General features: G+C 39.7%; 1 protein-coding gene across 6 annotated transcripts in view; it reads left to right on the top strand.

The window, feature by feature from the left end:
- FERMT1 (fermitin family member 1) overlaps nt 1–21,763 on the top strand; it is a 47,806-nt gene that overhangs the window by 10,904 nt on the left and 15,139 nt on the right. For 5 of the 6 annotated variants that reach the window (XR_005016594.1, XR_005016595.1, XM_036826934.1 and 2 more), the window contains exons 4-9: nt 264–410; nt 1,845–2,058; nt 4,100–4,202; nt 15,093–15,200; nt 15,619–15,750; nt 17,637–17,686. Coding sequence is in view for 4 of the 6 variants with exons in the window: in XM_036826934.1 (XP_036682829.1) it covers nt 264–410; nt 1,845–2,058; nt 4,100–4,202; nt 15,093–15,200; nt 15,619–15,750; nt 17,637–17,686 (754 nt within the window). In the remaining 2 variants the exon portion in view is untranslated. The remainder of the gene's footprint in view (nt 1–263; nt 411–1,844; nt 2,059–4,099; nt 4,203–15,092; nt 15,201–15,618; nt 15,751–17,636; nt 17,687–21,763) is intronic. The other variant, XM_036826937.1, reaches the window with a different exon arrangement.

Genomic DNA, 21,763 nt, shown 5'->3' with positions numbered 1-21,763 from the left:
CGGTGGCTTCTCTTGTTGTGGAGCACGGGCTCTAGGCGCATGGACTTCAGTAGTTGTGACACTTGGGCTCAGTAGTTGTGGCTCACGGGCTCTAGAGCGCAGGCTCAGTAGTTGTGGCACACAGGCTTAGTTGCTCTGCGGCATGTGGGATCCTCCTGGACCAGGGCTCGAACCCGTGTCCCCTGCATTGGCAGGCAGACTCTTAACCACTGCACCACCAGGAAAGCCCTCTTCTTTCTTTTTTATATTTTTTTATTTTTTAGATATTAGAAGAGCAGAAGAAGTTTCCTTGTTAAAGCCTTCTGGTGAATATTTTAAAAAGAAGAAAAGAAAAGAAAAAAATAATAAGGAGCCCATAATTGAAGATATTTTAAGCCTGGAGTGTTCTCCAACAAATTCAGGTCCACCAGGTAAGATTTATGATAGGCGTTTTGTTGTTTTAATTCATTATTAAATCCAAGAATTTCTTAAATTCTTAAGTCCCAAGAACTCTCCTCCCCTCTGCTCACCTTTCTTCTCTCCCCCAAACAAAGAAGGACTAAAATTGAGGATTCCAGTGATGAGGATAGAATATCCAACTAATTTTAGAACTAAGAGAAATTTTTTGACAAGGTATGTTGTATGGCTCATTATTTTAATTGTATGTATTAGGTCGCTGATGAATGTAAAACTTTAGTAGAATTGGCCATGAATTTGTGGGATAAAGGAAATTTGTTAGATCACTCAGATATACTTCTCTTCCTGATCCTACCTTCATATGACTCTTTCCTGAACTCAATTTAAATTTTGCGTTGGGCGTGTAACAGGAGGGGCAGTAAAAATTCTGTAAAGGCATCATCCTTTTATTTTTACAGTTGTACATCAGAGATATTGCAGACCACAGCAATAAAGCAAGTCACACGAATTTTTTTTGTTTCCCATCTCATATAAAAGTTTACACTCTACTGTTACTATTAAGTGTGCAATAGCATTATGTCTTTAAAAAAATGTACATACCTTAATTAAAAAATACTTTATTTCTAAAAATGCTAACATCATCTGAGCCTTCAGCAAGTCATAGCAGTAACATCAAAGATCACTGATCACTGATCCCCATGACAAATATATTAATCATGGAAAAGTTTGAAATATTAGGAGAATTACCAAAATGTGGCACAGAGACACAAAGTGAGTAAATGCCATTGGAAAAATGGCGCCAATAGACTTGCTCAACACACAGTTGCCACAAACCTTCAATTTCTAAAAAAACAAAAAACCAGTATCTGCGAAGCACAATAAAATGAGATATGCCTATATATAAGAATTAATCTCTAGCTTGCTTGCAACTCTGAGGGTTTCTTGCATAGTATATTCCAATGCAAAGAATGAAAAGGATTATTTACGCTTTCCTTATGCAAATTAGAGTCAGATGATTTATAAACCATCAACTAGCTGGGTTCTTAAAATTGTAAATACTGTGATTTGTTTAGGGGATTTGCCAAAGAATATAGTGTATGCATGCATTCTGCAAGAGCTCCAGTTTTCTAATAGTGCCAGAACTCACCACCGAAATAGGAGAATTTTGAATTATTGAGAAGGAGATAGTCCCACATCTGTCTGGGTTGATTTTGGAAGTTTTTACAGCCTATGAGTTCCCAAGCTTCCCAGGAGCTAAATATTCAGACAGGATTTTTACCTGTGTTTAACTTCTCTCCCCATCACTCATGACTCATCTGATTATTTTAAATGATAACAAACATTTAAGTTCAAAATCCATTTTAGTACAAGCAATATTGGTAATTATTTTTCTAAAGATTCCTACCCCAAATCTCATATCCTAGTTCATACTCTCCTTTGCTTTGCAGTAAGTCCTGGCTTATACAGTAGAACCATGACCCCCACATATGACCCCATCAACGGAACGCCAGCGTCATCCACAATGACTTGGTTTAGTGACAGCCCTTTGACTGAACAAAACTGCAGTATCCTTGCATTCAGCCAGCCCCCTCAGTCACCAGAAGCTCTTGCTGACATGTACCAGCCTCGGTCTCTGGTTGACAAAGCCAAGCTTAACACAGGGTAAGGACATGACTTCGTTTTGCTTCTCTGTGAACTGATGTTGATATAGTAAGAGAGATGCTGCAGGGATGGGGGAGGGGGGTGTTTCATTTTTAAGTTAGCATGCCTAGGGATTCTATACTATTCACAAAAATCAGTGCTGATTTTAGCAACAAAAGGGAAAAATGCAGCCTTTCATCATTTCAATACATTTAAAGTGTGACAACATTTATGCACTGGGTTAATTCAATGGTTTACCATATGTGAATACTAATTCTTTGCCCATACACGTGTGCAAAGTGTATTTTATGGAATGTAGAACAGCTTATAAGTGGGTTGGTCCCCATGGAGCAGCAGAGGAGACCCAAGGTGGCCTCACTGTCTTTCGTAGAGCACTCCTTCTCCATTCTGCGATCCAACGAGTGAGTCCTTCAGCGTTTGTTTGAAGTGGTCTCAGAAAACACAATCTATTTCTCAAACCACCATCTATTTCACTACCTGCTGTCTACCAAGCAAAGTCAAGTTTGTTAACAGCACTCCATTCCCTGTGAGATCTGGCCCCGAAGATGTCCATCTGTCCGTCCTGCTGTGCTCTCATGCACCCCATCCCCCCACGTGCATGCTCACTCTTCTGTCACCGCCTCATCTCCAGCTTTTCCCCTGCTCCAGAACCCTCTCCTTCCCTCCTCCTCTACCAGCCCATCCCTGTTTGTCCTTTAAAGCCCAGCCACATACAGACTCCTTCTCAGATGTCACCATTCAAGATCAGTCACTTCCCTTGAGTCCTGTTCTTGGCTCCAGTGTTACCTTGTTCCTTTAGTATGAGGCTTGGTTACCCTACTGGACTGTCAGTTCCTTTAGGTTGGAGACTGAATCTTGGTTATTCTTATTCTCCCAAAAGGGAATATATAATATGTAATAGAATATTACATATATAAGTATATATAATCAATATATATAAACATATATAAAATACTTGATAGAAGTTCAAGCCATTTTCCTTCAGTGGTATTGGATGCCCCTCATTCCCACCTTGTTTTGTTGTTAACTTTTCATCACCCCTCACCATTGCCAGTACTTATCTTTCAAACTCTAGAATTGTGCTACCCAGTACAGGAGTCACTAGCCGCATATGGACATTTACATTTATGTTTGAATATAATTAAAATTAAAATGTGGCACTAGCCACATTTAAACCTTCAGTAGCCACGTGTGACTAGTGGCTACTCAATTGGGCAGGGCAATGTAGAATATTTCCATCGTTACAGAAAGTTCTACATAGAACTTTCTGTAAGATAGAGCCAGTTCTGGGTTGGACCATCTGGTGTAGAAGTGGTCAGCAGTCAACAAGTACATGCAGCACAAGTACATGCAACAGTCAGCAAGCGCAGATTCTCATTCTGGCTCCACCACGAGGCATGTGACCTTGAACATATCACTTAATGTTGCTGAGGCTCATTTTCCTCATCCATAAAACTGAGAAAACAAGAACTGCCCTGGGGGACTTCCCTGGTGGTCCAGTGGGTGAGAGTCTGCGCTCCCAATGCAGGATGCCCGGGTTCGATCCCTGGTCAGGGAACTAGATCCCACATGCGGCAACTAAGAGCCCGCATGCCACAACTAAAGATCCCACGTGCCGCAACTGAGTCCGCATGCCACCACTAAAGATCCCACGTGCCGCAACTAAGACCTGGTGCAGCTAAAATAAATAAAATTAAATTGTAAAAAAAATTAACTCAAAAAAAGAAAGAAGAAGAAGAACTGCCCTGGCTCCTTCAGTTGGTTACTTTAAAGTGTCAGTGAGAAAATATATACATACAAAAAAGCACTTGGAAAGCTGTATGAAAGCTGTATGTATAAAATGGAGATATAAGCTATTATCAAGTCATCTCCCTTACTGAGTTTTGGTTATATTACTTACCCGGACTTTGTTCAAGGGTGTATGTATACACACGTATACATTTAGATATACATGCATATGTATATATAAACACATTATATAATACTATAATTATGTGTGTAAAATTGATTGACTTTTAAAACTCATCCTGTTGTTTTCTAGTTGGCTAGACTCCTCACGTTCCCTTATGGAACAAGGCATCCAGGAGGATGAGCAGCTGCTGTTACGATTTAAATACTACACTTTCTTTGACTTGAATCCCAAAGTAAGATACTTTTTCTCAATTCTGTCTCTCCTTTTTTTTTTTTAATGTGAATGCATGAAAGTGTAAAATTGAGTTATTTAGTTTTCAAAATTAGGATTAATTTATGTAACCTTCTGTTTAGCTCTGTAAGGTTAGACCAATAAATGTATACTGGTCTCTGGATTTTCATCTGTTTGTCTCTAGCGAGCATGGTAGGCTACCCCTTAGTTAGGGGAGTCTCTAAGGGTCTTCACTCATGGCATGTGCTGCCCCTCTCCATTCACGGTGAAGCAGGAACAAGAAGAGAGTGGCTCACAGAGTTGGAGTCCTTCATGCTTAGGAAGGAGGGAGTTGTCAGGGTCCAGGTTAAGAGGGGAGGGGTTTTGGCAAAGAAGCCAGGACCTCATGATAGCACACACCTGGCTCCCCACTGCGGTGCTGAATGAGTCTTGGGCAATGAGACAGAGGGATCATCTGGATAAATAAAGACCCCAGCTGGTTGCCAACTCTCATTTTAAGTGCACATCTCCCACCTGAAGTTTCCTAGGACAGCTGAATGGTGAAATAACTCCTCTGAACATCTGCCCCTTCCTTGTCCCAATTCTCCCTTTTGTAGAGTTGTGAATTGGTGCTTAAAATGGCCCAAAGTAGAAAACACACACTGGGTCACCAGTCCTCTGAGTGCACAGCATGATTGTATCCTTCCCATCCCAGTTCCGAGCTGACTGCTCTTCTTTGATTACCACCGGGCACTTGTCCAAGGGGCCTGCCTCGGGTCGCCTTTTCTGCACCCATCCCTTCCTCATCCACGGCAGTGTTTCTGCCTCTTGTGTCACTGTCTCCTCCTTGGTCCTCATTTTGTCTGGGCTCCAGAGGCCCATCTGGACTCCCACTGCTTACCTAACTGGCATCTGCTTCAAAATAAGCCCTCTTCCTTGTTTCTGTGGAGCTCTTGCTCAGTCTTTGGTTGAGATCCAGCTTACTGCTCATGGGCCTAGCTTGCATCTGGAGTACATCACTTCCAGTGAATCATGGTAAGAAAGCAAACTTTGGCTCTTCTTTGATAAAATCTTCAGGAGAAATTACTGTTATGGCTTCTCTTAACCAATTGTTTTGATTTTCTTAAGGGCAGTGTGAATTATACAACTATTCAGGTTTTCTTTTTTGTGTTGCCTGCTAGAACCAAATCTTTACATTTTCTGTGACCTCATTTTTTAGCCTCATTCCTGACTCAGCTTTACTCTTTCCTTGACTAGTTCCTAGGTAACTTAATCTACCTTGTTGTATGCTATCTATTCTAATAAACTGCCTTAAATTTTTTTCTGAAACTAGATAACACATAAATAAAACATACTTATGCATTTTCTAATTGCTAAGTCAGGAATGTGGCCCCAACTTATCTCTTCAGACTTGTGCCCCTGTTGTTTTATTTATTCATTTGTTTATCGAACAACTACCGTATGCCAAGAACTAAGATAGAAGTTGAGGGCCCAAAACTGCTGGATGTTAGAATAACGTTTTCAAATTTATGAAATAAAATACATAGGATTACAAAATGGAACTATATTGAACTATAGTAACCAAAATCTTTTTCAAAATGGATGTAAGTAACATATCTGTTTAATTAGTTGATATCAAAGTGATGATGAATGTGAGCATTATTTGAAAACAGCAACTGTGATGCAATATGAAAGATCTGTGATTCTGGTAGTCATGAAGTCATAAGTGCTCTGTAGTACTGCGGTTTGTGGCCTACATTCACCATGGAAGGAAATGCTAAATTTCCATTAAGAGCCATTGCAAATAGAGGTGTAGGTTTTCCTAATCCAGGTTTATGGACCACCTGATTTAGACTCCCAAATCCAAGAATCGCAGATTCAGAAACCCTGCCCTAAGATCACATTCAGGTCTTATTCCTTCCAGAAAGGAGCTTTTCTCTACTCTTGGTCACACTGGCCCTTCCCTTCTCTGAGCCACAACTGAGTGTAATTTCAGGACTCACACCTCTAATTGTACCACATTCATGGATTTTCTCTACAAATAAACTGCAAACTCCTTGGAGTTAGGGAGCACTTCTGATATTTCCTTTACTCTCAACCCCTACGTGCTGCAAGGATGCTGGGAGAGTCAGACTTTCCTAGTCGCCTGCTCCAGGATGGGATCAGCTGGTCCTTGGAGACCCTCCTATCAATTTCCTTGCCAAGAGATTCCCCATTAAAACCCTTGCTTTGGCAATTGAGCTCAATGCTAAAAGTAAACTCAGTCATCTACTGCTTAAAATAATAGTCAGGAACATGTAAGTGACATCACAGTCAAGGAATTCAGACATGGCAGATCATCAGCATAAATATCAAACATGGAGGGGCAGTGTTAAAAATGTGTTGTCTAAAAAGTGGAAGATTAAAAGGAATCATACTTCCAGAAGGGGACAAGAACCCAGAAGGCAAAGGTTACTAGGGCTGTTGTCCTAGGCTCTTTGCCTCCAGCCCCTGCTTGCTTAATTGGTAAGGAGTTCTGTGTCCATAGCCTATGAACAAAATGTATCTGAATCTAACTGCAAAATAGCAGCCGTCAACCCAAAGGTGACAGGAAAACTCAAGCTGGTGGGATAGGACTTTGGGGTGCAGGATGATTCCCCAACCACTCTAGAGTTGTGGCAGCCCTCCCTTCTCTGCCCTCCTAAAGTACAGAGTGCTATAAATGAAAGCAAGTTTAAGGCTCCTGGGTAGAGGGATATAGAAACTTAAGATAGAGTTTGTGCTTTCAAAGAATCTACAATCAAATCAAGAAGAGCAAAGGTAGCACCCATGAAACCACTGCAAACATACAAGGTACCCTACATTTAGGAGTTAAATCATATAAAAGGACCAGGGAGCTTCTCTTCTCTGGCTTTCAGAGGAGAGATCCAAGCAAGCTGTAGAGCTGAGGCAACAGGCGCTGATTAAAATCTCAGATGTATGAAAGTACTAGAATACATTTCAAATATAATATACTTTAAAAATGCAAAATCCAGAATCCATAAAGAAAAGACTGGTACATTTTAATTAAAAAATGAAAATTTTATGCATGGCAAAAAACTATAAATTAAGTTAAAAAAAAGTCATTGCAACACATACTACAAACAAAAGGCCAGTCTCTAATATATCAAGAGCTCTTCCAAATCAATAATAAAATACCAACAACCCAGTAGACTAATGAGCAAAGGATGTGAACACATAGTTCATAGAAAAGGAACTACAATGGCTCTTATAAGGTCTTATACTGGCAAAGATCAAAAAGTTTCATGCACTATCTTAGCAAGAGTGTGGGGAAACAGGCTCTCTCATACTTACACTGCTTGTAGGTCAAATTATGAATTAATCTAGCCTCTATGGAAGGCAATTTGGCAATATCTATCAGAATTACAATTCTGCATGGCTTTGACCCAGAAAATCCACCCCTCGATATTTATACCACAGTTATACTCAAATATGTGAGTTGATATGTCTGTACACAAGAACAGTTATTACATTATTTGTTTTAGGGAAAAATTGGAAACCACCTAAACATCCATCAATAGGGAACTGGTTAAATACGTTATGGTCCATTCATATAGTGTTGTTTTTTTTTTTTTTTTAAACTGTTGAGTTTAGTTGTCTTTTTTTTTTTTTTTTTAAACTTTGGGTTTATTTATTTATTTATTTATTTATTTATTTATTTATTTATGGCTGTTTTGGGTCTTCGTTTCTGTGCGAGGGCTTTCTCTAGTTGTGGCAAGTGGGGGCCACTCTTCATCGCGGTGCGCAGGCTTCTCATTATCACAGCCTCTCTTGTTGCGGAGCACAGGCTCCAGACGCACAGGCTCAGTAATTGTGGCTCACGGGCCTAGTTGCTCCACGGCATGTGGTATCTTCCCAGACCAGGGCTCGAACCCGTGTCCCCTGCATTGGCAGGCAGATTCTCAACCACTGCACCACCAGGGAAGCCCTCATACAGTGTTTTGATTAGGAAGAATGAATCAGCTTTCTTTTGATGGGGAGCATATTCAGGGAATATTACTGAATGAAAAAGAACAAGGTACAAAACCATCGGTAGAGAAACTACACTTTGTGGGGAACAAGGAAGGGTAAGAGACTGACTTTTTATTGTACACCCTTTGTCCCTTTTGAATTCATTCAAAATGAATTCCATCATTATATACTCTCTTGCCCCATTTAAGTGCATTTTATTTTTTTTTATTTTTTTATTATTATTTTTTTATAATGAGAGCCTCTGGGAACTACAGTTTTGTCTTTTATTTTATTTTATTTAGTTATTTATTATTTATGGCTGTGTTGGGTCTTCGTTTCTGTGCGAGGGCTTTCTCTAGTTGTGGCAAGTGGGGGCCACTCTTCATCGCGGTGCGCGGGCCCCTCATTATCGTGGCCTCTCTTGTTGCAGAGCACAGGCTCCAGACGCACAGGCTCAGTAATTGTGGCTCACGGGCCGAGTTGCTCCGCGGCATATGGGATCTTCCCAGACCAGGGCTCGAACCCGTGTCCCCTGCATTGGCAGGCAGATTCTCAACCACTGCGCCACCAGGGAAACCCTAAGTGCATTTTAAAATGTGTGCATTTTTTTAAAAAAAACTTCTGTGACTCCAGTAGTTTATAGTATTTTTTAAAATGTTCACTAGAGAAAAGGCACATCAGTTTTTTGTTTGTTTGTTTGTTTTTATAAATTTATTCATTTATTTATTTTTGGCTGTGTTGGGTCTTCGTTGCTGCGCGCGGGCTTTCTCTAGTTGCTGCAAGCGGGGGCTACTCTTCCTTGTGGTGCGTGGGCTTCTCATTGCAGTGGTTTCTCTTGTTGCGGAGCACAGGCTCTAGGCACGCAGGCTTCAGTAGTTGTGGCAGATGGGCTCAGTAGTTGTGGCTCGTGGGCTCTAGAGTGCAGGCTCAGTAGTTGTGGCGCATGGGACGGGCCTAGCTCCTTGGCATGTGGGATCTTCCCGGACCAGGGCTCAAACCCGTGTCCCCTGCATTGGCAGGAGGATTCTTAAGCACTGAGCCACCAGGGAAGTCCCAAGGCACATCAGTTTTAATAAGAGGCCTATAAGATACTAAAACTTGCTATCCAACTGGGGACTTCCCTGGTGGTCCAGTGGTTAAGAATCCGCCTGCCAATGCAGGGGACACAGTTTTGAGCCCTGGTCCAGGAAGATCCCACATGCCACAGAGCAACTAAGCCCGTGAGCCACAACTACTGAGCCTGTGTGCCGCAACTACTGAGCCCGCATGTCGCAACTACTGAAGCCCGCACACCTAGAGCCCATGCTCTGCAACAAGAGAAGCCACCGCAATGAGAAGCACGCACACCTAAACGAAGAGTAGCCCACGCTTGCCGCAACTAGAGAAAGCCTGCATGCAGCAATGAAGATACAGCACAGCCAAAATAATTAATTAATTAATTAATTTTAAAAACTTGCTACCCAAGTTTTTAGGGAGTCACTTAAGAGTGATTAGATCCAAATAGTAATCCTTTCCTGAGAGCATGAAAACTATGGGAGGTAGGTTTTGTTATTTTTTATATTGTTGGTTGGTGGAAGGAGGGAAGGGTTTACTGAATTGGCCAGATAGGGAGAAACAGGGATTCATGCGGTGGAGTTGGCAGAAACCACGTGCTTTGGTGGTTTCTATTTTCAATTAACCAGGAGACAAAGGAAATTGAGGGCCAAGGAGAGGGCAGCAGTAGCCAGTTCCCACCAGGGAAAAATTTGTTTCCGAGTCGCTGAAACCACTGAAAGAGTTCTCAGGAAAAAAGCTTTTGGGATACCTGTTAATGAATGAACCTGTGAAGACCCAGGACCTTGTGCTGTCCCAGAGCCTCAGTGGGAATGTGAACAAGCCTCCAAAGAGGAAAATCCAGAGCTCTGTGGATGCCGCAGAGGAATCCAGGTTCCTCAGCAGGAGCCAGGCTGGCCCGGCCTCTTCTCTTGATGTTAGTCTGTAAATGCAGGCAACTCTTGTTTAACCAATATTCTGTCAAAGAGTTTTTTTTTTAATCTGGCTTGGGGTGGAGGGGAGTTAAGTATTTTTAGGTGAGGAAGCTCTTATTAAATTTTTTAAATCTTTTCTAACTGCATTTGAGAGAAAAGCCTTATAGGGTGATTTAACTTACTCTCACTAAAACCCCTACAGCAGACAGAGAGAGAGAGAGAGAGAGAGAGATAGATAGATAGATAGATAGATAGATAGATAGATAGATAGATAGATAGATAGATAGATAGATAGATAGATGATAGATAAATATGACAGTTTGTTAGTCCAATTCAGATTTCGGCAACCGCACATACTATTTAGATTTTGTGTTTCAGCTGTGAATTAAAGGCGGGGCCTTTTTGGGAGAGACGGTTGGGGGTTGGGTGCCTGGTTTTGGTGTGCACTGTGTGTGTGGTTTGTTTAGTTGTCATGTCTTTGGATTACAGTATAATTGACATACCATAAAATTTACCCATTGTAAGTGTACAATGTGATTTTTAGTGAATCTATATAGTTGTGCAACCATCACCACAGTCTAGTTTTAAAACACTTGTGTCACCCAAAAATGTTTCCTCATACCCATCTGTGGTCAGTCCCTGCCACCAGCCCCAGCCCGCACCTGGTCTGCTTTCCGTCTTGAGTTTTACCTTTTCTAGAAATTTCACGTATGGAATCATACAGTGTGTAGTCTTGTATCTGGACTCTCGGCATGATGACTTCGAAGTTTATCTGTGGTTTTGCCGGAATGGTGTCCTATCGTGTGGATGGACACATTTGGATACACTTGTTTATCCATTTTCCAGTTGAGGGACATTGGGTTGTTTCTGGTTTGGAGCTGTTATGAATGATGATACCATGAATGTTTTTATGCGTGTCATGTTTTGGTTTGTTTTTGGAGGATTCTGGGGCAAACTCCTGAGGGTTTCCATGACACCTGTCAAAGTTCACAAAACCAGGACAGACTTTCTTAAGATTCTTATTGTTCCAGCCTCCTGAAAACCACACCCCTGGATCTGCATTTGCCCTCCTTTCCAAGCAGCTTTAGAAATGCTGAGAAGGAGGGAGCCTGTGGACAGGTCACAGTCCCACTGGCCTAAGAGCAGCACCGCTTGCCAGGCTCAGCTCACTGCGGATTTTGACCTTCCCTGTCACCTTTTTCCCTAGTGTACATAAAGTTAATGCAAAAGGAAAAACAAACTCATGCCAACCAACCCGTGATAGACCTGTTTAGGTATTCTGACTATCTTTCTATTTCTCCCCCATGTTATCTTCAACATTTTATCTTTTTTAAAGGATACAGTAAAGTGTAGCCTCAATATGAAAAAAAAAAAAAGAAAGAAAATCAAACATAGGAGTTATTGTTTAATCAGTACAGAATTCCAGTTTTGCAAGATGAAATGAGTTCTGGACACAGATGGTGGTAATGGTTGCACAGCAATGCGAGTGTACTTAATGCCACTGAACCGTACACTTAAAAATGGCTAAAACTAAAAAGGAATTATTTAGAGTAAAAATGGAAAATAGTCCTTTACCATGACCTTTCTCCTGAGAACTAACCACAGTTAACAGCTTAATGATTAATCATTCATGCAGATTTTTTCACATACATTTATAAACGTATTTTTGAACAGATTTTCAGAATCTTTTCTGCCTACATGAATAGGATCATGTATTTGCTGTGTAGCTCACTTCTTTTTACTTCATAATATATCACGGCCATCTTTTCATGTCAGCATATGTGTCTGACTCATTTTTTTTAACCAGTACAAAATAATCAAAGGAAAAGCTATAGTTTATCAGGACCTGTGAGTTGCTTGTAATGTTTCCTCTTTCAAAAACTGTGAACATTCTTGTACAAGTGTCTTTGATGAGTGCTTTGCATTTCTTTAGAATAGTAACTGTGGACATGCTCATGAAAGGGCAAAAAAACCATTTAAATATCCCGCCAAAGTTCTTCCTACTGATCTCATATGTGTAAGTGCCCGTTTGCACCACATCCTCACCAATACCAGCCATTATCAGTACTTACAGCCTGGGTAAATCTGATAAGAAAATAGAAATTATGTCATCTTGTTTTTTGGGGGTTTTTTAAATAAATTTATTTATTTTATTTATTTATTTTTTGGTTGTGTTGGGTCTTTGTTGCTGTGCGCAGGCTTTCTCTAGTTGCGGCGAGCGGGGGCTACTCTTCATTGTGGTGTGTGGGCTTCCCATTGCAGTGGCTTCTCTTGTTGTGGAGCACGGGCTCTAGGCACATGGGCTTCAGTAGCTGCAGCACGTAGGCTCAGTAGTTGTGGCGCACAGGCTTAGTTGCTCCATGGCACGTGGGATCTTCCCGGACCAGGGCTCGAACCTGTGTCCCTTGCATTGGCAGGCGGATTCTTAACCACTGCACCACCAAGGAAGCCCTATGTCTTCTTGTTTTAATTTGAATTCTCTGATTACTAGTGAGGTTGAGAATCTTTTCTAATGTTTATGTGGCCATTTTGGTTTCTTCTGTGAATTGCCCGTTGATATATATATTTGCCCCATCTTCTATTGAACTCTTTATATTTTTTGTATTTATTTATAGGAGCATTTTGTGTGAAATGGATATTACCTTTTTTATTGCAGATATTTTCTTTCAATCTATATCTTAGAAACATATCATCTTCTTCAGGGTATTTTTCACTTAATAATGTTTAGTTATTGATTGTCAACTCAGCCTTATGCAGCATAACCTAAAGTTTTCCTGTCTTGCTTAGAAAAGGCTTCCTTGCTGAAAAATTACAAAAAGTTTTCTCTCATGTTTCCTTCTAATAGTTTTGATTGTTATCTTTAGATTTTTTATAACTGCTTTTAGATATATAATTCACATAATACCATGCATTTCACATACCAACATTTCACCCATTTAATATGTACAAATCAGTGTTTTTTAGTATATTCACAGAGTTGTGCAACCAACACCACTATCTAATTTCAGAGCATTTTCATCATCCCACCAAGAAGTCCATCACCCATTAGGAGTCTCTTCCCATTTCCCTCCAACCCTCCCAATCCTAAGCAACCATCAGTCTACTTTCTGTCTCTATGGATTTGCTTATTCTGGACATTTCATGTAAATGGAGTTATACAATATACAAACTATGTGGTACTTTGTGACAGTTTCTTTCACTTAGCTTAATATTTTCAAGGTCCATTCATATTGTAGCATGTATCAGTATTTCATTTCTTTTTATTGCCAAATAATATTCCATTATATGTATATGTATTTATGCATTTGTCGGCTGATGGACATCTGGATTGTTTCTACTTTTTGGCTATTATGAAAAATACTGCTGTGAACATTCATGTACAAGTCTGGGGTGTTTTTTTTTTTTTACTTTTTTAAATTATGATAAAATATACAAAACATAACATTTGCCATTTTAACCATTTTTAGGTCTACAATTCAGTGGCATTAAGTACATTCACAGTGTTGTGCAACTATCACCACTATTTTCAGAACTATTTCATCATCCTGCACAGAAACTCTGTACCCATTAAACAAAGCTCCCCATTCTCCCCTTCCTCCAGCCCCTAGTAACCTCTATCCTACTTCCCATCTGTATGAATTTGCCTAGTCTAGGTACTCCATATAAGTGGAATCATACAATAATTGTCCTTTTGTGTCTGTCTGATTTCACTGAGCATAATGTCCTCAAGGTTCATTTATGTTGTAGCATGTATCAGAATTCCTTTCCTTTTTAAGGCTGAATAATACTCCATTGTATTCCATTGTATGTATTGGATATATATTACATTTTGTTTATTCAATCATCTATTGATATATATTTTGGTTGTTTCTAGCTTTTGGCAATTGTGAATAATGCTACTATGAACATTGGTGTAATAGTATTTGTTTGAGTCCCGGTTTTCAATTTTTTTCAGTATATACTTATGAGTGGAATTGCTGGATAATATTCTATGTTCAACTTTTTCAGGAACTGCCAAACTGTTTCCCATGGAGGCTACACCATTTTACATTCCCACCAACAATGCACAGGGGTTCCAATTTGTCCACATTCTCACCAATATTTGTCATTATCTGTCCTTTAGATTAGATTCATCCTAGTGGATGTGAAGTGGTATCTCATTGTGGTTTTGCATGTTTAGATTCTTTAATCTATCTGTAATTTATGTGTTTTGGATGTGTAAAATTGTTTTGTGATTTTCGATTTTTGTTCTCCAAATTGCTTGGCATTTTTAACACTGTTACAGTGCTGAATTCTTTCTTCCCCTGCTGATAAAATGCCATTTTATTTTATATTAAATTATATACATACATAGGTCTGTTGCTAGATATTGCTTTATTGAAATTTTGTGCATTGCTATACCAATACCACACTATTTTAGTTGCTGCCACTTTATTATATATTTTAATATCTGGGAGGACAAGTGTCTCCCCAGCATTGTTCTTTTTCAAAATGTTCTTGGAGATATTTGAACATTGTCTCTTCCAGCCCAATTTGATCAGCTTGCATGAAGTTCCACTAAAAACCCCTGTCAGATTCTGATTAGATTTACAGAGTCTACAGATCAGCCTGGGGACCCCTTCTCCTTATACTACTTATCACATAAACCATTTCACTACCTGTGTTTCCCAACAATAGAAGTGTGATAAGAAAGGGAAAATACTGGAATCTAAGATGGGTCAGTTTGGCCCCTTGAAGAAGCTCAGGAAAATATTTTGAGAAAGAAAGTTCTTAATTCATAAGTAAAATGAGCTGGGGCAGTGGAAAGATAGAGGGGTTTCTTTCAGTTACCTGAACTAAAGTTTATTGCATCTGATTAACAAGGATTGGCCTCAGTTATTCTAGATCTTTTGTATTGTGGAATGTAAATATGCCCCCTCATACATACACACACATATATCTATTTCTTTCTCTAGTACGATGCTGTCCGAATAAACCAACTCTATGAACAAGCCAGGTGGGCCATTCTCTTAGAAGAAATTGACTGCACAGAGGAAGAAATGTTGATCTTCGCAGCACTACAGGTATGGGAACCTCGGTACCTTTCTCTGAAAGGAGACAAAGCAAATTTGTTCTCCTTAAAGTTTCATTTTCTTCATACTGATTTTTTTTCTTTGAAAAAGAGCTGAAAATGAGGGTAGTAAATTTAAATTTAAAATATTCCTCATAACCCATCCACATGCACATCTTATAAGGCATCAGTCTTGCCGTCCTCATCTCTTCTGCACTACAAGTTCAACCAGTGATGGAAAAGAACTGAGTTGGAACATGACTAACCATAAATCTCAGAATAATTTAAATTGTATTTCATTTTCCCTACATAGCTGGGAGATCTCCTTCCAGGAGATGTTCAGTATTACAGGGGAATTGTCTTCAAAGAAGAAATGACCGATGGATTCCCTTGTGTTTATAACATTCCTAAAACCTCTGTTTTTGTTGTAGTATCACATTAGCAAACTGTCGTTGTCTACTGAAATACAGGATTTTACAAATGAGTCTGAGGTCGACGAAGTAGAAGCAGCACTTTCTAATTTGGAAGTGACCCTGGAAGGTGGAAAAGCAGACAACACTTTGGTATGAATTTTTCTGATAACTCGGAATTGTGGCTTTGCTCTGACTGATTGACAAACATAGATGAGTTTTTTTTATTATTATAAATAAGGGAATATTTTGTCTGATTTTGAAAAAGGAAAATACTCTCTTCATCTGACAAACTTAAACCTAGCAAGAACTGACTAGCTTTTCTCAGGTCGCTCTGTAAGAGACGGTAAGGTATTTTCATCACTCTCGATGACAGTTCTTTCATATTGTATTTCTTCTTAAAGATAAGCTAGCTTGTATGAGGGAAAGACTGCTGAGGGCTCCATTTCACTAGTGTGGAACATGAATTGACTCTTAAGTCTAGAAGAATGAGGTAGCTGTGAAAGTAGAGAAACCATATGATTTGTTGACTTAGTCATACATTTCAACTGGGCAAGGTTGGACATTGTAAAAAATTCCTGAACCTTTTGACTTTAGTAAATAAAGAAAAACTCTCCAGTAAAACATAAAGAAATAACACTGTTTTATCATCTTTATTGCTCCTTATCCAAGAAATCTGGCTGAATGTCAGCTTTATAATTGCAGTGCCCCTCCTTGTTTGATTCATTCGTTGGGAGCCACCCTTTTGTTTAACTTCCTCAGTCATTAGTTTAATCACATTGAATCAGAGAGGTAGAATCATTGTAATTGGCTATAAATAGTAATAGATAAAAATGAGTCATTATATAGTTTTGTATTTAATGTGAGTTCTATTATGGTTAAATTCCTTAAAATAGGAAATTGGTATCATGCCAAAGCAAATACTTCATACAAACTGAATTCCTAGATTCTGTAGAGATTCAGGCCCTGAATCACATTTATCAGAGACATGGGCCCCATGAAATTGGACTTCTCTTTTGTCTACATCCTCCACTAAATCCTTACAATGGAAAAGTCATCCTTCTTAGAATAAATTAAAAATTCCCTTCTCACCTCACTCAGTATTTTTATTTGATGCCAAACAGTAGTCTTTTCAGTTTGAAGACAGGCACCAACCTACACCACAGAATGAACTTTGAACGAGATTCCTTCTGAGAGTTTAATCAGTGAACTAGATATAGCTAGACTTATCCACTCTGATGTAAACATTGTAAAATATTTTGTTTATACATAAAAGTAGTAGTTTTTTTAATACATTTATTTATTTTATTTATTTATTTTTGGCTGCGTTGGGTCTTCGTTGCTGCGCGCGGGCTTTCTCTAGTTGCAGCTAGCAGGGGCTACTCTTCATCGCAGTATGCAGGCTTCTCATTGCGGTGTCTTCTCTTGTTGAGTAGCACGGGATCTAGGCACGTGGGCTTCAGTAGTTGTGGCACATGGGCTCAGTAGTTGTGGTGCACGGGCTTAGTTGCTCTGCGGCGTGTGGGATCTTCCCGGACCAGAGCTCAAACCCGTGTCCCCCGCATTGGCAGGCGGATTCTTAACCACTGCACCACCGGGGAAGCCCCAAGTTAGTAGTTTCTAACTCAAATTTTTAACTTGAATGATAGTGTGTGGTAGTTTTTTAAATCTTTTTTCATTTGTGTAATATATGACGCAGAAAAGTAAAAAATACAAAAACATACAGCTTAACAAATTATTATTAATTTATCACCCGAGTCACCACCCAAATCAAGAACTAGAACTTTACCAGTCACCCCAGAAGCCCCACATGTGCCCGATCCCAGTCCTAACCCTCCCCCACCTCACCCCCAGGGTAACAACTGGAAATGTAGCTGGTGTGACTGAGGAACTGAGTTTTTCAATTTATTTAATTTTCATTAATTCTAATGTAAATAGCTACACATGGCGGGTGGCTACAGTGTGGGACAGTGCAGGTACAGAGTATCAGCACCACCTGTCTAATTACTGCTTGTCAAATGTCATCTGCTTTTCCTTAGGAGGACATTACTGATATCCCTAAACTTGCAGATAATCTCAGATTATTTAGGTAAGTCACCCTTGAAGAGGAAAGAAGTTACGCAAAATCTTGCAGGTAAAGAGTCTAGGAGTTTAAATTGAACATCCATTAGGCAGGTTCATGGTTCAAAGGTAAGAGCATGAGCTTTGGCATCAGGCAATGGATGGAGTCCTAGCTCCACTATGCACACCAGCTGGGTGACCTCGAGCATTGTCCTTATGTCCCTGAGCCTCAGTTTCCTGATCTATAAAGTGGGGATATACCTCCCCTTAGGCTTGTTGGGAGAATTAAATTAAATGATGCATATGAAGCATTGAGCATGGTGCCTGGCTCATTAAATGATGGTGTAAACACGGCTGGGGTCAGTGATACTGAACACATATGCCAGACTGGAATTCCTTCTATGGTCCACCTGCTCAGGACTCTCACACCATTTGAAAGCTCTTTCATGGTTTAAAAATTAGTTGCCTCTAGAACTTTGATCCTGGGCTTATAAAGAGTAGTCACCTTAGTTTATCTACCTTCGCCTGTTAAAGTATTTCTGATAAACTCCCCAGTCACCTCCGGTCAATCTGAAACTGTTAAAAAGGCAGAGAAGTTTTTTACCTTCTTCATGGAAAGAAAGGGCTGCCACATTTGTGATGGTGCCAAGGTGGGTTAGGATGAAAGGAGTAGGGTCCCTTTGAAGTTCTATCAGTTACTTTATGGTTTGTTGACTTTTCTTAACAAGCTGACACTTCACTGAGTCAGTTGGCTTGAAAAGAAACACAAGTCGCTTTTTCTAACATATGATGCAAAGAAAGACTTGGAAAGAATGAACAATGAATCAGCTATAAATGAGAAACAAGCATCCGAAGGTAACAATATTTGTCACTGGGTTTCTACAAGGTTTTTTTTTTTTTAGTGTGATTTTAGCAGATGGTTCCAAACAATAGGGTCATTCATTTAACTTCTGCGGCATAAGTAGTTGCAACCACGCATATTGTTATAGTCAGAGCTACAGAAAAATAATAATAATTTGAATCCACAAATATATCTTAATAAATTATTAATAATTGTTCTTAAAAGAAATTCAATTGCCGTATTCTCTATATAGAGCAAATTGAGCTCTTCACAAACCAAATGATGACAATATTCTTCCTATAGATGTTTTTGATGAAGGAAACGATATCCTGAAATTAAGCCCTGCATCTGTATCACTTTAGGGTGATTATTATGCTAAAACTCATGAAGTTGTCCTCATATTTCACCAGGGGACACACTTTATCTACCAAAGGTTTCAAGGCATTGAATGTAATATATAATATGGTTTCTGGAAGAAAAAAATAAAGGAGGAAGGGAGGGGGGATAAAACAGAAAAGGAGAAGGGAAGGGAGGAAAGATGTTGGAGAGTGGAGCTCTGCTGCTAATGGGTGTGTGACCCTTATAGACCCTTCATTTCTCTGGGCCTCCTTTCCTCAGCAGGAGAAGAGCATTGAACTAACCCTTTGATTTTTAATTTTTTTTTTCTTTGACAGTGAACCTCTTTTTTTCCCCCTAAACCACATCTATTGAACCACTATATAAATAGTGGACTTCACTTCCTAGCAACATGGCCTGTGATCTGATGCAAATCTCAGTCTCACTATAAATTCATTTGAACGTTGGGTAAGATAAAAAGAATTGTCAATACAAAGTTGATCTTGAAGTGAGACTGGGAAATCTCAGCTTGCAGGAAACGAAGAGGGAACTAGTTCTACAAATGAAGCTTCAGCTGCACAGGGGGATTTGGCCATGAACATTGATTCTTATGGCTCAGGGCTGGGATTTTAATCCCCACACAGGATTCAAGGTGGGGTTGCCTCCTGTAAGGCTGTGAGCCAGGACTGAAGCTGCTGCCTAAAGGCAGAAACTTGCAAGAGCTGCCTTCTCTGCTTAACAGGGAGTAGAAAAACTGCCCATCAGTCGAAGGAAGAGTAAGTTCATCCTTGCATAGAGTGCTGTGTGGGGAGATGAAATGTCTCTTGAAAAATCAGAGCCAAGGTCTGTGCCACACACAGATGTAGATCTAAATTTAAATGTCTTATATGATAAGAGAATTCTGAAAAATAAAACACAAACTGGTCCAGAACCACAAAAGCTATGAAACCCTAGCAAATGTAATTGCAAAAATACTTGGAGGGAAATATTCACAATCTAGCATGCGTGGGCCTTCTACAGAAAACAGCAACACCCCCAAAACAAACAAACAAACAACCTCCCAATAAAAATTACTAACCATGTGAGTTCATGAACCACCATAAAGAAAAGTCAGTAGGCCCAATAAATAAGAGGATTAGCCATTTTAATAATTTTAGGTAATAGAACAATCTGAAGAAACCATAAAATGAGTATGTTTAGAATCATTAAGTACATTGAAAGGTAAAAATTGTAATGAAAGGCAATATTAGAAACTCTAAAAAAGAAAAATATAGTCATAGAAATTTAAAATTGAATACATGTATTAAACATCAAGTTCAAAACACAAAGAGAGGACTTAGAAAGGTAGAGGTGGAAGATATGGTATAGATAGAATGAGAAGGTTCAATTAGGAGTTTCAGAAGGAAAAAAGGGGAAGAAGCAAACATTCCAAAGAGAATGCTTATTTTCCATAATTGTCGAAGACAAACTCCTTAAATTCAGGAATCACAAATCCCAACAAAATAAATCAGTATAAACGTACATCTTGGTATGGCCAACCATTGGTAAGAGAAAGTCTTTAAAGTCAAAGAGAAAAGATAGATTTCCTATAAAGGAAAAACAGTTCTTGTTGGCTGGAAGATATCTTGAAAGGGCTAAGAGAAGATAACAATCAATCAATCTAGAACTTTATGCCCAATCTCTCAAGATTTTACTTGCTACAAACCCTTAAATATAAATCAGGCAAGATACAATCCTAATAGTAAATTACATATTTAGTAAAAACAATGATTTATCCCCAAACTGTAAGGTGTAACCACTGTTGGAGAGACTACCTTGGAATAAATGGCTCCACAGCAGGGTTATAGGGAGAGGTTACAAATAAAACTCATTCATGGGGTCATTCATAATCAGGTTACTGTAGCAAAGAAGTTCCAGTCAGACGTACCCAATGTGCTATAGAAGACTGTCAGTGTGATTTAGTTCATAAATATGAGACGCTTAAATTTGGTAGAATCTTTACAGTATTTTTAAAGAGATGGAGGGTGACCACGAAAATCTTTGGTCCTACTCTAAGGCTCACTGGTTATCACATGCAAAATTACCTGTAAGAGTTATACTTTAAAAAAAAAAAAGAGTTAGGGACTTACCTGGTGGCTCAGTGGTTAAGAACCCACCTGTCAGGCTTCCCTGGTGGCGCAGTGGTTGAGAATCTGCCTGCCAATGCAGGGGACACAGGTTCGAGCCCCGGTCTGGGAGGATCCCACATGCCACGGAGCAACTCGGCCCGTGAGCCACAATTACTGAGCCTGCGCGTCTGGAGCCTGTGCTCCGCAACAAGAGAGGCTGCAATAGTGAGAGGCCTGCGCACCGCGATGAAGAGTGGTCCCCACTTGCCGCAACTAGAGAAAACCCTCGCACAGAAATGAAGACCCAGCACAGCCATAAATAAATAAATAAAATTAAATTAAAAAAAAAAAAAAAAAGAACCCACCTGCCAATGCAGGGGACACGGGTTCGATCCCTGGTCCGGGAAGATCCCACATACCACGGAGCAACTAAGCCCAAGAGCCACAACTACTGGGCCCGCGTGCTGCAACTACTGAAGCCCATGCACCTAGAGCCCGTGTTCTGCAATGAGAAGTCACTGCAATGAGAAGCCCGCTACCGCAACGAAGAGTAGCCCCTGCTCACCACAACTAGAGAAAGCCCATGCACAGCAACGAAGACCCAATGCAGCCAAAAAAAAAAAAAAAAGAAGTTCCAAATCTGTGACCTTTCTGTAATGATAAGTGGCCATCAGTAGTGAGCCTCCAGATACTTTCAAAATAATAAATGCACTTAATCTGTCATTTAGGAAAAGGTGATTGTAAAATGAGTGAGAAAATAACCAGTTTTTGAAAGATATTAATGCTGTGAAGAGAACATTTTGAAACAATTATTTGGAAA

Source organism: Balaenoptera musculus, chromosome 15 (assembly GCF_009873245.2).
Source record: "Balaenoptera musculus isolate JJ_BM4_2016_0621 chromosome 15, mBalMus1.pri.v3, whole genome shotgun sequence".
In the NCBI taxonomy this organism is placed as follows: domain Eukaryota; kingdom Metazoa; phylum Chordata; class Mammalia; order Artiodactyla; family Balaenopteridae; genus Balaenoptera; species Balaenoptera musculus.
This window is presented reverse-complemented; position numbering and strand designations above follow the sequence as displayed.